The sequence below is a fragment of the Camellia sinensis genome, chromosome 5, assembly GCF_055761805.1.
Source record: "Camellia sinensis isolate YWXY chromosome 5, ASM5576180v1, whole genome shotgun sequence".
Lineage (NCBI taxonomy): Eukaryota > Viridiplantae > Streptophyta > Magnoliopsida > Ericales > Theaceae > Camellia > Camellia sinensis.
In genome coordinates this window covers 35131371-35146880 of record NC_138965.1, presented here as the reverse complement: position 1 = coordinate 35146880, position 15510 = coordinate 35131371, and the positions used below count along the sequence as shown (strand labels likewise).

The 15510-nt window shown below is 37.2% G+C and overlaps 1 protein-coding gene across 1 annotated transcript; it reads right to left on the bottom strand.

The window, feature by feature from the left end:
- Nucleotides 1–854: 854 nt before the first annotated feature.
- Nucleotides 855–1496, bottom strand: LOC114273010 (uncharacterized). The gene has a single exon (XM_028214750.2). The coding sequence runs from the start codon at nucleotides 1494–1496 to the stop codon at nucleotides 855–857; it is 642 nt and encodes a 213-aa protein (XP_028070551.2).
- Between the last annotated feature and the right edge of the window lie 14014 nt (nucleotides 1497–15510).

Below are 15510 nucleotides of genomic sequence, written 5' to 3'. Positions count from 1 at the left end.
AGCTAGTAAGGTCCTCGGGAAACACATCTGGGTATTCACACACTACCCTCGGCAACTCAACTCGAGTCTCGCCACTCTCATTATTCAAAAGAGCATCAAGAAGACCACTAAGCTCATCCCTACTACGAGGATCACATACCGGCGATAGGACTCGATCAACCCTGCCCCCCAGAAAGTAGAAACAATCCCCACTCGAGGTGCATATTGTGACCCTCCGACGGAAACAATCAATCACAGCCCGATACGAAGCCAACCAATCCATGCCTAGAATGGCAGCAAAACTGGACATGTCTAACAACACAAAAGCAAATGGGAGTCTACGCCCGGCAACCTCTATCTCACAATCACGACCGCCCCGATCTAAGTCAACTATACCCCCGACTGGTGACTTAACTCTGAGTAGAGACGCTAACTATACCACCTCTAGCCCCAATGCAGATGCCAATGTAGCAGATATGAATGAATGAGACGCATCCGTATCTATCAACACGTTGGCCAAAGAATTACACAATAAAAATAGCTCTAATTACCGAGGATCTTGGCAACTGCTCTGGCGTGGTAACTGCATACACGCGCCCCTGTGGTCTCTGCTCAACCTGCTCATCCCTCAGAGCATAGGCCTATTGTACTGACTGAGCCAAAGCGGCTCCTTAGTGGACTCGTGAAGCCTGAGCTGAGCGAGCCTGCTGGTGGCTCTGTGTCTGCCTAGACCCTGAAGCGCCAGATGTGCCTCCCAACTGAGGGCAAGCTCTCTTCATATGCCCTGATTGATTGCACTGAAAGCAAGTAGGCCCTTGACCCCTACTCTGAGACTGACCCTGAGATCGGTTAGGCAGTGGTGGCGGCAATACCTGCTATCCTCCTCCCTTCTGTGGACAGGCAAAAGCCTTGTGACCCAATTGGCCACACTTGAAGCAAGAAAACCCACTCGGTGTACTCTTCCCTGGGCCTGCACTAGGCAAGGGGTGAGCAGATCTAGATTGTTGCGATTGAGACTGGGATGAAACGGTGCTCTTACTCTTCTTGTTGGGCCTAAAATCCCCCTGTGACCCTTGGACCCTAGACCTCGAATTCTGAAGTCTCTCCTCCTCGGCCTCCACAATAATCTCCACATGAGCAGCCGCCTCCACATGGTGATCATAATCTCGGATCATGTTCCTGGCAACCTTGAATAGGATCTTAGTCCTCAATCTCTGCTCAAACTCGATGTAACGGTGCTCTTCCATCACTACCAATTCCGGTGCAAACCGGGACAAACTAGAGAAGGCTGCTTCAAATTCGACCACAGACATATTTAATTGCTTAAGGTCCTTGAACTCCTTCCTCAACCTCTTCCTAGCCGTAGGGGGTAGATACTTGTCTTGGAAGGCCACTACAAACGCCTCCCATGTTGGTGCTATCCAGCCTTTAGCATACTTCCACCATTGGCCCGCATCACTCTTCAGGTAGTAACTGGCAAGGATCACCCTCAACTCGCTATCCTCTATATGGAGCATCTCAAAGGTCTTTACCGTTTGTTCTAACCATTCATCTGCCTTCTTGGATCGAAGCTGCCATGAAATTCATCTGGCTTGGCCCTTAAAAACTCCCTCGTGAGAAAGCTAGCCCTAGTCTCTGTAACGTTCTTCCTTTGCTTGGGTTTCCGCTCTCAATATGTTCATAGACTCCCTCAATGCCCCAGCCATCTCCCAGGCTAGAGCCCCCATTGCTGCTTGGCCGGCTTGCCCCGGCACCTCCGCTTGCCCCACTTGTTCGGCCATGTTAGCTTGGCCTACACCTTCTTCCTGCACCGGTGCCTCATGGACCAGTGCTCCATGTGCACCTCGGCGCCCCCTACCACGCCTTCCACCCCTGCCACCTCGTGCTCAGATCCTTTCAGACATCCTAATTGAGAAAAAAAATAAACAAACTTAGCACATAATTCCAAATGTGCTTGCAACTTGCCTCATGTGTTAAACTACAATAATCATACATATTCAATCACACAAACAATTTAATTCACTCCACATAAGCACTTAGTCACACAAAGCACATATGAATCATCCTTTAGTGATGAGATTCATCCCATGAGAAATCAAGAATTCTTAGTAGAAGGAGTATTAATCAAGTATCCTTCTAATAAGACCTCAAGGAAACTAATAGGCACAAACAACATCCCAAAAATCTGATCCCATACCCACATAGTCACATAAGCATGCTATCATACAATCACAAATAAACAAGACATTTCCTAATCATGCAAAATGAACCCATTGTGGTATGACAACCACTTCCCGCGAGCCCAAGTATTAAAAACCCAGTAGCTCTGATACAAAGTTGTAACACCACGAAGTTTATTCAACATGAGCTACTCACAATAATCAACATTCACCCAATAATGACAATAATCTACCCATCTTTACATAATTAATAATGAGTCTTTACAAAAGTTTTACATGCGGATATACATTCATCGATACAAAACATATGAATCTATAGCATGTAAAGCACTTAGTCTCAAATAACAAAATGCCCTTAAGGGCTTACATCTTTCAAGGCAATAGCCTGGTTTCAAGAAATGGTTTCTCGAACCCATACACATTAGCTCTTGGCTCACAAAAGAATTACAACAAAATAAAAGAGCTATTTACTCTTCTCAAAAATATCCAGGCCCTTAGTTCGGTGGGATCACCACGTCTTTACCTGCACCAAATCCCATAGGGGTGAGCACAAAGCCCAGTAGAGAATTCTTACAAAGTATATACAGTTATGCATATTCATGAAACAATGAAATATTAATGCCATGCCATGCATCCTTTAAGGAAAATTCATTTCATGCACACTTTAAAAACTTTCGATCTTTCCAACAATCATTTGCCACCTCAACATTTTTCCAAAGTTTCCAATCATTAATCAATAGGGGCGGTAACTACGACACTGGTAATCCCTAGGCTGGTGTCTGCAAGTAGGCTCAACAAGCACTACCAAACTGTCATTTTTACCGGTGCTAACCGGAAGGCTCGACACCTATCCGCGCGGTTTTCTGGTCTTTCACCATGGACACTCAGGCCAACTTTTCAAAGTCATCTACACCTCCTAACTGGACTTACCAACGTATTTACCCCTTTCACATTCCCATTAATTTTTATTACAACATAATCTTTCTCAAAATAATCATTTTCCAATTCTCTTCAAGATGTGCATTAATGACGATAGACCAAATGAGAACATGATGCCAAAACATAATATGCCATAACATTTCTTTATTTCAACATCTTTACAACAACATCGATTAATCCCCGTGTGCCAACAATTCATAGCAACAACAACTCACCATGCTTAATCCATTACAAGTTAGCCACTTCAAGGCAAAACAATGATTTTCAACATAATTCCAAGATTCTTATCATTTCCACATCCATGATACAAGGTTATTTATCACCTCCAACAACATATGTTCACACATTTTAACAATTATGCTACAAAAACATCTCATTCATCTTCATAACACAAAATAATAAAGAGTTTCACAAGTATTTTCATATTTTCTTAAAATCCTCAATTTCTAGGGTTTTTCCTCAAGACAATCCCTTCCCACTTCTTGATGAAAAACCCTCATCGAAACATCTTTCTTAGATTAACAAGATGAAACCCTCAAAGATTGTCAAAGATTTTGAAGTTTAAAGAGAAACCCTCTTTTGAAGATAATCTCTACATTTTTGAAACCACAAGTTGAAATCATCAAACTAATAGAAGACTTTTAAAACATCATCAAAATAGCATATCTATACATATAACTCAAGAATCCCTACCTCAAAGATTGATGAAGAAAATGATGGAACCCTAGCTCCAAGGTGGGATATTCTTCAATTTCCTCAACACCAAGAGAAACCCAATCTTGACCTTCAAGATTTAGGAGGAATGATGAGGATCTTTGGCCCAAAAATCACAAGAGATCAAGGGTTTGGAGTGCTAAATGAAGGTTTTTAGAGAGAAGGAGGAGAAAATATGAGGTTTAGAGTGAGAAGGAGAGGTCCCAAATGGGTTACAAATTCGGCAAAAAGGGTTAAAAAAAACAGAGTTTTGGATCAGCCCCGCCTCGCACGTGCGGGGCTGCCCTCTCCCGCACGTGTGGCACTGATCCCTGCATGTGTGGCTGGTCCCGTATCTGCCCTTCGCACCTGCATATTAAGCAGAATGCAACTCACTCGGGCTCCTCTCTTCCTACACGTGCGACCCTAGCCCCGAAGCCCATAATTTCCTGATTTGGCTCCCGGACACTTCGGACTTGTCCTCGCGCTCTCCAGAACAAGTGAGATCCAATACCAAAACGCAACAAGAAAAAGGATTTTTTTTTGAAAGCTAAATTCCGGACATTTCAAGATCAACGAGAATAAAAGAATGGCGGAGCGAAGAAAGAAAGAAAAGAGAAGAAATGGGGGAAAAGGAAGACCCAGTCGTCACACCTCCTCTCTAAAAACCCTCACCAAACACCCAAAAACCTTGATCTCTTACAATCCATGGAGCTTTGATCCATCTTCTTTCACAAATCTTGGAGAGCAACACAAGAACCTCAGTTTGTGCGGTGGAGATCAACTTTCTACAACTTTGATTTCTAGGGTTTCATCTCTTATCTTCATCGAACCTTGAGGTAGGGACTTCCTTGAGTTATATATACAAGTTTTGCAAGATTGATGTTGATTTTAAAGTTCTCTTGAAGTTATTTTGAAAGTTTGGTTTTTGGCTCAAGAATGTAGAGATTTTTCAAAAGAGGGTTTAAAAATTAATGTTTCAAAGTTGATCCTTGAGGGTTTCACTTTCATTAATTTAAGGAAGATGATTTTGGTGGGTTTTCATTAAGGAAATAGGGAGATGTTTGGTTTTAATGAAAAACCCTAGAAATTTGGGATTTTGGAAAATATGGAAAAGCCTATGGATTTCTTTCTTTTCTTGTGATAAAAGAATGAATGAGTGTAGATTTCATAAAATGTTTTGCAAAATGGCAATCTTCTTGATATATGAGAATTGAGAGTTTATTTTAACATTATTGTTAAATACATGAACATGTATAGTTGTGAGGTGGCAAATTGTTGTGTACCATGGATTGTGAGAATTGTAAATCTTGGAGATTAATGTTTGAAAACATTACATATAGTCTTTAAGAGATTAAATTGTTAAGAATTGTGCTTGAAGAGAAAATGTTGTTACGTGTGATAGTTTTGGGTGTGTATATGGTTATTTTGTGAAATAACATTGGAGGGAGGAAAAATGGAGAAAGGTTATGAGGCATTAATTATTGCATTACATTTTCATTCAATTATCATCATTATGCATCTCGAATTGAGTTTGGAGAACGTTTACATTGAGAAAAGAATATTTGAATGAAATCTATTGAAATGTCATGGAGTAAATACATTGGTAAGTCCGGATAAGAGGTGCAGATGAAATTGATAACTTGGCCTGAGTGTCCGGGATGAAAGACCAAAAACACGCGCGGAGGAGGTACCACTTCCCTTCCGGTTAACAACCGGTAAAGTGGGATATTTGTAGTGCTAGTTGAGCCTGCTTCCAGACACCAACTTAGGGATTACTTGAGTCGTATTTACTGTCCCTATTGATTTAAAATTTGAAGCTTCAAAATTGTTGAGATTGCAAACTTCTTTTGAAACATGGTGGTTTTTAAAAAGAGCATGAAATGAGATTTTCTTAACAATGGTATTGCATTTACATTTAACATTGGAGGTTAGCATAACTGTATATACTTTGTAAGGTTTTCTCTACTGGGCTTTATGCTCACCCCTATGGGATTTGGTGTAGGAAAAGACGTAGTGATTCCACCGAGTTGAGGGCGTGGATATGTTGTGAAGAGTAAAAAATCTGTTTTGTTATGATTTAATTGCTAGCCAAGGGCTATTCATGTATGGGTCCGAGAGACCATTTTTGTGTAACTGGGCTTAATCCTTTGAAATTGTAAGCCCATGAGGGCATTTTATTACTTTGGAACACGATGCTCTACATGCTATAGATTCATGTATTTCTATATCATTGAATGTATTATTCGCATGTGGAACTTTTGTATAAATCTTGTTGATGGATGGTGTAATGATTGGAGTATTGTTATTATTGCTTAGTAGACGTGGGTTGAGGTATTGGTTTATGTTGGATTATTTCGGGGCGTTACAAATTTTAGCTCAAGAACCTCAGCAAGAAGCCTCAAATTTTTGGTTTAGGAAGTGTTTGGGTAGTGTATATGTGTTGCAAGATAGAGAGGGAGAGAGATTTTCAAGAATTTGAGTGTTGGTAATTTTTTCTAACCTAAAAACATAAGAGATGGTCAAGTATATATAGAAAAACTAGTTGCTATCTCGGACATATCTGTATTGAGCCAACGGGTGCAGTGCATGCACATGGAGGGACAGCTGGCAACAAATATCTATTCTGCCAGGAAACCAGGCCGGGCGGTCGGCCAGGTGGGGGACGGCCAACCACTGAAAGTTGGCCTGCCAGCCACCTGCTAGCCTACAAGCCTCTGGGTGGTCAAGCTTGGAAAAATTAGGTTTTGGCTCAAAGGAGGTGCAAGGTTTTTAGGCTCTGAAACTCAACACCGAAACTCCTTGCTAAAAAAAAAAAAAAAAAATCGAATGCTTGTACAGCATAACTTTTCATCATTGAGTTATCAACTTGAGACGCCTAAGTCTTAAGATTGGTCAAAAATTGGGTTTCTACATTTTCTTCTTCTTACTTGATTTTCACATGATACTTCTTTCATAGTGCATCTCCGAGTGTATTAGTGAAAATATCACACACTTAAAATGCACAAAATTATAATATATAGAAAAAAGTAAGTAATTGCCCAAAACTAAAACTACTTTAGGAAAAAAATTTACAATAAAAAACAGAAATGAAATTGTTTGAAATAGAAAATGATTTATTTATTATTTTTAAAAATAAAATTTTAAATAAAACAAAGAAAATTATATTAAAAAAAGTACAAAAACTAAACATAAAATATAATATAAAAATAAATAAATTATATGATTTTCAAGAAGTGAGACTCATAAACAAATTTTGTAAAATCTTGTCTATTCATATATATATATATATATTTTGTATGGTTTATGTACTTCTAATATGGAGAATGACATTAAAATAATTTGCACTTCTTACATTAGGTCCATCTAATAGCTTTAACAAGCACATATGTAATAAATTTCATAACACAAAACACAAATAATTATGAGACAAAATCGATATAGAAGAGGAAGACAACCTTTATCTTTCATCACAATAATTACATAACTCAATATATAATTTTAATGTCTCTCACTCTTCCACACATCCAATTCTCTATCAATATTAGAATGAATACATGAACCAAAAAAAGTGAATATTTGAGAAGACAAAGAGATGTGGTTAGAGGCCTTTCAGTTGTTGAATTCTATTAATTAATAGTTATTAGTTTTAATGGTTGGACTTCTAATATTTGTTAGCCATTAAATCTGAGTCATTGGCTTCATCTATATTCGTTTGATGATTTGAGAGTGAATAGTTGTCAAGTCTTTATATAAATACTTGGCAGAATTTTTTTTCATTATTAATGAAATGCATAGTGTAATTTATTTATTTTTCGCAATTGCAACTTGTTATTTTTTAATAAGAATTTATATTTGTTTTAGATATTTTTTTAATATACAAATTATTTTTTACAGTGTAATTTTTTTCTCTTTTTTTTTTTTTTTTTGCAATTACAACTTGTTATTTTTTAAATAAGAATTTATATTTATTTTAGATATTTTTTTAATATAGAAATTATTTTTTTAAAAGATTTTAATGAAATGGACAGTATAAATTTTTTTTTCTCTTTTTTTTCACAATTGCAACTTGTTATTTTTTAATTAAATTTATATTTATTTTAGATATTTTTTTAATATACAAATTAATTTTTACAGTGTAATTTTTTTCTTTTTCGCAATTACAACCTATTATTTTTTTAATAAGAATTTATATTTGTTTTAAATATTTTTTTAATATATAAATTATTTTTTTAGATTTTTTATAAAAATAATTTAACAATCCCTATGGGAGAAATTGAAAATGGTGCAGCAGTAGATATGAGAGAAGTCAAAAGGACTTATAGATAGGAGAAGTAAATAAATGCTGAGGTTTTTTTTTAATTAAAAAATTAGAAAATTAAGATTAGGATATTAGAGCTCCCATAAGGCAATCTCATCACTGATCATAGTATATAGGAGAAGTTAAAATGGTATAGCAGTACGTATGGGAGAAGTCAAAGGACTTGTAGATTGGAAGAAGACAATAAATGCTGAGATTTTTTTTTTAAAATTAAAAAATTAAAAAATAAAGATTGAGATATTGAAACCCTCATAAAACTTATAAAAAATTTTTTTTGTTCTTATATAATAAACAGATGCGTAAGACGCACCGGTTAATATTTACCTTTGATGTAACACTACTTTTGGCAACCACATATCAATTTTCACAAAATTTAATTCACTTGTCAAAACCTAAGGCCACGCTTGCGTGTTGCCCAATGACGATGCGTCTCTATTTATTTTTCAACAATGCCATCATAATTTTTTAGTGCCAGGTCTTCTCTTAAATTTAGATATTATATTTTGAGAATTTATAGGGTCTATCACAAGTTCTATTTCGATAATTTGAATCGTTTAATTGTGTAAGTCTTCTATGTATGTCATTCTTCAAAAAAATTAAGTCAATTCGATAATTATAATATTTTTATTTTATCATGTCTGTTTGTAAAAGAACGAATAGTCTATTTAAAAAAATACATTTATTGTCTATTATTTTGGAGACAAATGTGATAAAATGAAATGTATTACGATTATTGAATCAATCTAATCTTTTTCATGAGTGATACCTTGTAAAATAAACGGTTCCGATAATCGAAACAGGACATACCTCATGGGTCTAAACAGTTCTGCCAAGTTCAAATTTAAATTTGAGAAAAATTCAACCCATATTTAAAACATCAACACAAAAGTGATGGACGTTACCATTTTAGACAAATAATTATCAAATTAAAGCACCACATAGATGTATTCCAGAAATATTGAATAATTTATCTGCAAAACCAGTCTGCCAGATTGGGCAGGACCAATTTCCAAAACAATCTTGCTACGGACCTCTAATTAGAGGTGATTCCGTACAGCTCTAATGAGCTGTCCGGGAATTAAAAAAAAAAAAAAAAACAAAACAGTAAAGTAAAAGACAAAAATAAGAGAAGATAAAGACAAATTAGAGGTACATTAGAGGTGTTTTTTTAGAGGTCCAAATCATTTTTGTTTCCAAAACCTTAGCTTAAGCCTAGTCCATGATATGGGAGTTAGTTTTTGTCGGACCTTAAGGTTTTATCATTTTACCAATACACTTTATTTTTTGGAATTAATTTGTCTTACATTCAAAACTCTGTGAATGAACGTAGTTGCTCAAGAAAGTATGAGACAATATGTCAATTGTATTACTTATTCTGTTCGAGTTCCATTTTCTAATGAGACTAGGTTAAGACAATTTACTTAAAACGTTCTAAATGTCTCTCTTGTCAAAAATACTCTAACATTGTCAATAAATAAATTTTTTTACTCAAAACTGGAAGTTTCTGACAAGAAAGTATACATATATTTTTGAAAAGTATTTTAAAAAATGAGATGTATGGTAAAAATTTATATTTAGTGTTAGTCATGCTCAAAATAAATCTAATCAACACATTTCATTTTTAGAATATTTCTTTTAATCTTTTTCACAACTATTATAAATTAAATGGTAAAATGAAAACTCCGTTACAATCATGTATAATGGAGATTATTTCAATTGCACTAAGCAGATTTTGCGAAATTTTATAAGACACACATCATAAAATGTATATACTCATTTTTGACAAGAGCCATCTCATCATGCTACTAAAACAAATTTCCTCACAACGAAATATATATACTCATTTTTATTTATTACAAAAATATATAATTTTTCATTGTATGACACACATCATAAAATAAACTTTTAAATATATATTATGACCATATATAATAAATAATCATAACTCGCAATGTAGTCACTATCAATCACATAATTAAACATGACTAAACAGTTAAACATGAATTATAAACAAATTCAAATTAAATTGAATCTAAATCATGCGTCTTGAATTTGATTCTCACTCATAAGTCAAATATGGCCCAATTATATATTAAAGTAGACCTAACAAACTTTATCTCAAGTCAAGGTCTAAACAACCAAAACCCAATACCAAAATTTTGCTTTAATACGTACTGAACATCAATCAATTCATGAATTTTCATAACATAAACACTAATCCTTAAATTTTGAAATTTTTATGCAACATGTTAGGCTCATATAAGAACAACATATAAATATTTCATAATTTCTGAGATCGGAAATTGTAATTTTTTTTTTAAATTACAAAACTGAACCATTTTTGCACATAACCTTACACAACAGTCCAATTCAAATATTACTTAATTAATTTATGCAATGACTTTTATTTATTTATTTTTTTGGGGTCATTATAGAGTTGAACATATCTCTGATCGAATGAGATTTCTTTACATTTAGAGAAGTTGGATCCAAAAAAAAAAATGTGAGTATAGATTTTTTTTCTGTATTTATATTCAAATTTATTTTGGAAAGAAAAGTAAATAATCTACCAACTTCATTTCATTAAGCCAAATGACCAATTAATTTGCAAGAAAGAGATTTAACAAGGGATTCTCTCTGGACTCATTTTTACAATTCATTAAGCTTCTTGCTAGCAATTCAGGAGTATTTGTTAATTTTTGTTTTTGGGTGAATACTATTTGTTAATTCATGAATGGTTAATGAGAGGGAGTTTTTATGTGCATTAGAGCCGAGCTAGGCCCAGGCGTAGTGAGGGGCTGCTTTATGGGCCGGGGTAAAAAGGGCTTAGTGAAGTGGACCATAGTGTTAGCTCGGTCCAAGAGGTTACAGTTACCACGGTCAGAATGGGGGTAATTATCTCGGTCAAAGTATTTGGAGCCAAGATATTTGGGCTTCTTGTGGTGAACCTCGCTCTTGTTAGCTTGGTCAAGACTTGCTATGGCTAGCTCGGTGTCAACAGCCAAAACCGAAGTACAAGTGAACAATAGCCGAGCTATGCAATACATGGGAAGGCACTTTATTGAGTATGACAAAGGGCTAGTATTAGCTCGGTCATACTGTTATCCAATCGGGGTAAAACCATCTTACTTGGTTTAAGCAGTGAGTGGGTGTTGAAGGATAAGTATTATCTTTCAGGAGTGTGATTCCTAGAAGGACTCTACATGGAGGAATAAGAGTCCTACTAGGATTGTGCCAAACGAAAGTTATAAAAGCACACAACAGAACCTATGTAGAGGTAACACAACTTTGATTCTCGAATATACAGAACTTTTGTCTATTTGTCTATTTTGATGACTTAGGCATCGGAGAGGTATCCGGCACACACCCGCCAGCTAGCTCACATTTGTGTTTTCAGGGAGTAAAGTGACGACGTTTGGAGGAGCGCAGACTTGATCAACAAGATTATACGAGAACATTATTTCGTGCTCATATAATTGGCGCCGTCTGCGGGAAGACCAGAAAGAACAAAACCTCTTGATCGAGTTTTCCTCTCTAGTTGGAAGCGATGGCGCACAATGAGGATTTTCCGCAATCAGCTATCGACGGACAAACCCTAGAGGGGGATGGGAGGCGCAAAGGTTTACCTTCTATCCTACCTATGGCGGATTTAGAACCCCAGCGATAGAACCCCCGAAGGGATGCAAGGGGGAGGCGGGCTGGCAGCCCCTATCGCTCTCAAAGTCCTGAAAGACAGAGGCGGAGGATGGACCCTCAAGTTCTGGAGGATCGCGTGAAGGAACAGGACGAGTTAATAAGGAGGATGGCGGCAGACATGGACTCAATGAAGCGCCAGATAAAAGGAAAAGGGGTGGCGACAGGAGAGGGGCACAAAGGCAACACACCCCCTCGACACTCAGAGGATCGTGATAGGCGTACCGCACCATCACAAGCAGAAAGTAGGAGCCTTAGAATAGACGACACTCAATCAAGGACTTCCAAGACTCGTTACTCCAGGTCTGAGAGAACGAGAACTAAGAGGTCATGTACTGAGGGAAGCACCTATCGGCCCTCGCACACGCACCAGACGTCATCTAGGCACACGGAGTTGCCTAGATCATTCGACTTGTGAACTGTGCTTGAAGAAAGGGCCCGATGGAAGGAGGATACCAGGGCACGAGACCCGCGCAGAATTTCATCCCTTCAGCGGTTGGCCCCTTGAACGCATGGGAGCGTCAAGGTAGGAATGCCAATGCCGCACCTTGCTTACAAACCAACGGACAAAGTATTAGCAACGTTACAGAGCTCGCCGTTCATTCTAGCAATTGAGAACGCGCCGCCACCTTCAGGCTTCCTCTAGCCCAAATTCACCACTTATAAGGGGAAGACTGACCCCTACATGCACCTAAGCCACTTTCACCAGGTTATGGCAGTATATCGGCGAAACGAGGCTTTAATGTGTATCCTGTTTCCATCCAACCTTGGTGACCTAGGTCTAACCTGGTTCGAAAGGCTACCAGAAGGCAGCATCGCCTTCTGGGCACAATTGGCAGAGGCGTTCGTGACTAGGTTCAGAACGAACACCAAGACACCAATAGAGATCGATCAGCTATTCTCCATTGACATGGGTGACAAGGAGACGTTGAGATCCTACAACAGTCGCTACTGGGAAACCTTCAACCAGATTGGGGATTGCCCTACAAACCTCGCCATTGCGCAATACAAACGGGGCCTACCAGTCGGCAACAAATTTAGGGACTCAATTACTATGACACCACCCCTCACGATAGAGGCCTTAATAGAGAGAGTGCACCAACATATTCGCATAGAGGAAGACAGCGCCCGTGCTAATGTGTGTATTATTGTCTTACTTTTGTCAAATGTGTTATTTTCCTAAAATGTGACAATGAGACATTTGTGCACTATTGTCTTATTAAACTTTTTTTTAAATTTGTCATTCTTAAAATGTGACAATGAAAATTATTCTAATGTGTATACTATTGTTTTATTATGTTTTCAAATGTGGATTTGCTTCATTTGAAAGATTTTAATGTGAGATAAGACTTACGAGTTAACAAAAATATTTACAGAACTAAATGGTCCATAAATCATGGATATAGGATTTATTAGTAAATGTTTATAGATAACTTAAACAAAAAATAGTTTTTTTTTTTTGAAATATATGTATATATATTCAATTTCTACTCATTCTCTCTTCTTCTTTTTTCCTAATCCAACCAAAAAAAAAAAAAAAAGACTTCTTGTTGGCTACATATTTTGTATAAGCCAATCACCGCTTAACACGTGGTTTGTAAAGGGTAATTAAGGGAGTTAATGCAAGTCTCCAATCAGCAACGGACACGTGGTAGTTCATACTGGTAATGATGGGTCTGCACAGCATTGGAGCAGTTAAAGAACACGAGATGGCGTGGCCTAGAATTCAAATTCAAATACATGAGGGAAGCCTAACTGAAGGAATGGCGCAGTGGAAGCTAACTATGCGACGCCATGACTAGAGATCGCGGAAGTGCATTTTGACGATTGAAAGCCCACATCGACGGTTATCATTAGAAAGTATAAGTAGAAGAGAAGGCCCCCAGAGTGATGCACCCAGCATTAGATCTAAAAACCAGTTTATTTACTTCATATTTCTTTCTAGTTTTACATTTCTAGTTCATTACATTTCTAGTACTTCTATTCCTGTACTGCACTTCTTTTCCTAGGAGTAGTTTGTCAACTAGTTTGTTGCTGTGAACCTCGTCGAGACTGGGTCATTGTAACTTCATTGTAAGTTCTCATTTGCTTAATGAAATTCAGTTTCTGAATTGTTCTATACTTGTTATTATTTACTTGTTTCTCCTAAATAAAGCCACCAGTAAAAGTCCTCTTCATTGAGGCTGAAAGAACTTCAACTCAATTGGCTGATAATTTGTTGGCAATTAAAATTCTATAAGGACTTATTGATCCTTATTGGCGTGCTTAAAATTAAATAATTAACCTTCAAAAGCCAAAAAAGCCAACATATATTTTTGGCACGCCCAATGGGATCCTTTAAAATGGCTACACGTAGGAGACAAGAAGAAAATGAACGCCTGAAAGAAGGTGTGGAAGAAGAGGTAGAAATACCCAATCTAGAGGATAATGTAATATCACATCCTATAAAAGCACCTATCTCACCAAATCCTATGGTCGAACAGACTAGCACTTCAGAACATGCAACACATGTTCAAAATATTGGACAATACCATGGAATTGGACCATCTACTATTCCTTCTACCTAGCCAATGAATGCATGGAGAGGTTTGGTAGATGCTATGGGACAACAATTAATGTATACAATGGAAAGATTGGCAACATCTTTTATGAATCGAATGAACTCTCATCAACCAACTGTCATAAGGCAGGATGAAGAAAACATAAGTGTTCATTAGTAAAGATTGGCTTGAGATAAGTAGTCTATACAAAATAATGGACAAAATAATTGTCAAACTAGTAGTCAAAATCATGAGAGGTCATCACATGTGCCTCAGTTATGGTATGAAGCTTCTTTGAGACTACTAGCAAATCGTTACTTATTAGCAAAACCATACAAATGGGTGGGTTTGGGCTAGTACAAAGGAATGGCATGAGGATGTTTTCAAATCCTATGTTTGAAACCATGCATGGCACAAGGGCGTTTACTAATCCTGTGTTCGAATTTGCACCTAGGGGGTTGGAAGGATTTCCTGTGGTTAGAAGAGAAACAACACCTGTTCATCCTCATGCAGCACCTTTCGCAAGGCCTTTTGCAGGACAAGCCCCAAGAGGCCAACCATGCCCTCAACAGTAACCAGTACAATAGGGGTAGCTAGTCCTAAATGTACCTCTATATGGACCAAGAGGACCTCAAGCACATGGAGTTCCTCCAAACCCTGTGTTTGCCCCTCCATTAGTGGTCCAACCAGCATAAAATATGGTTCCTAGGGACCAAATTGCTGATATTGTTAGAGAAATGTATGGACCTATGACTCAGGAGGTTTAGACTCTTGTGTATAGAAATCCATACCCAGAATGGGTGGATAGGGTACATGAATACCCAAGGGGGTTTAGAATACTAGATTTTGTCCTTTTTTTATGGAAATGGAAACCAATCAACAGTGGAACATATTGCCAGGTTTATAGGCCAATGTGGTGAATTCACCAATAATGATTATATAAAACTACGACTTTTTCAAACTCTCTAACTGGAACAACTATTGTGTATATATAAACCTTACACCTAGCTCTATCCAAACTTGACAGCAAATGGAGAAAGTATTTCATGCCCAATTTTTCCAAACAGAACCTGAAGTTTTTATGACAAACTTGGCAAGGCTGAGCCAAAGGCTTGATAAGAAGGCTGCTCAGTTAATTGCCAGATTCAGAAGGGCATGGAACAAG

Coding starts and splice junctions, on each gene's coding strand:
- LOC114273010 (XM_028214750.2), bottom strand. CDS start 1,496: ATGCTCCATATAGAGGATAGCGAGTTGAGGGTGATCCTTGCCAGTTAC.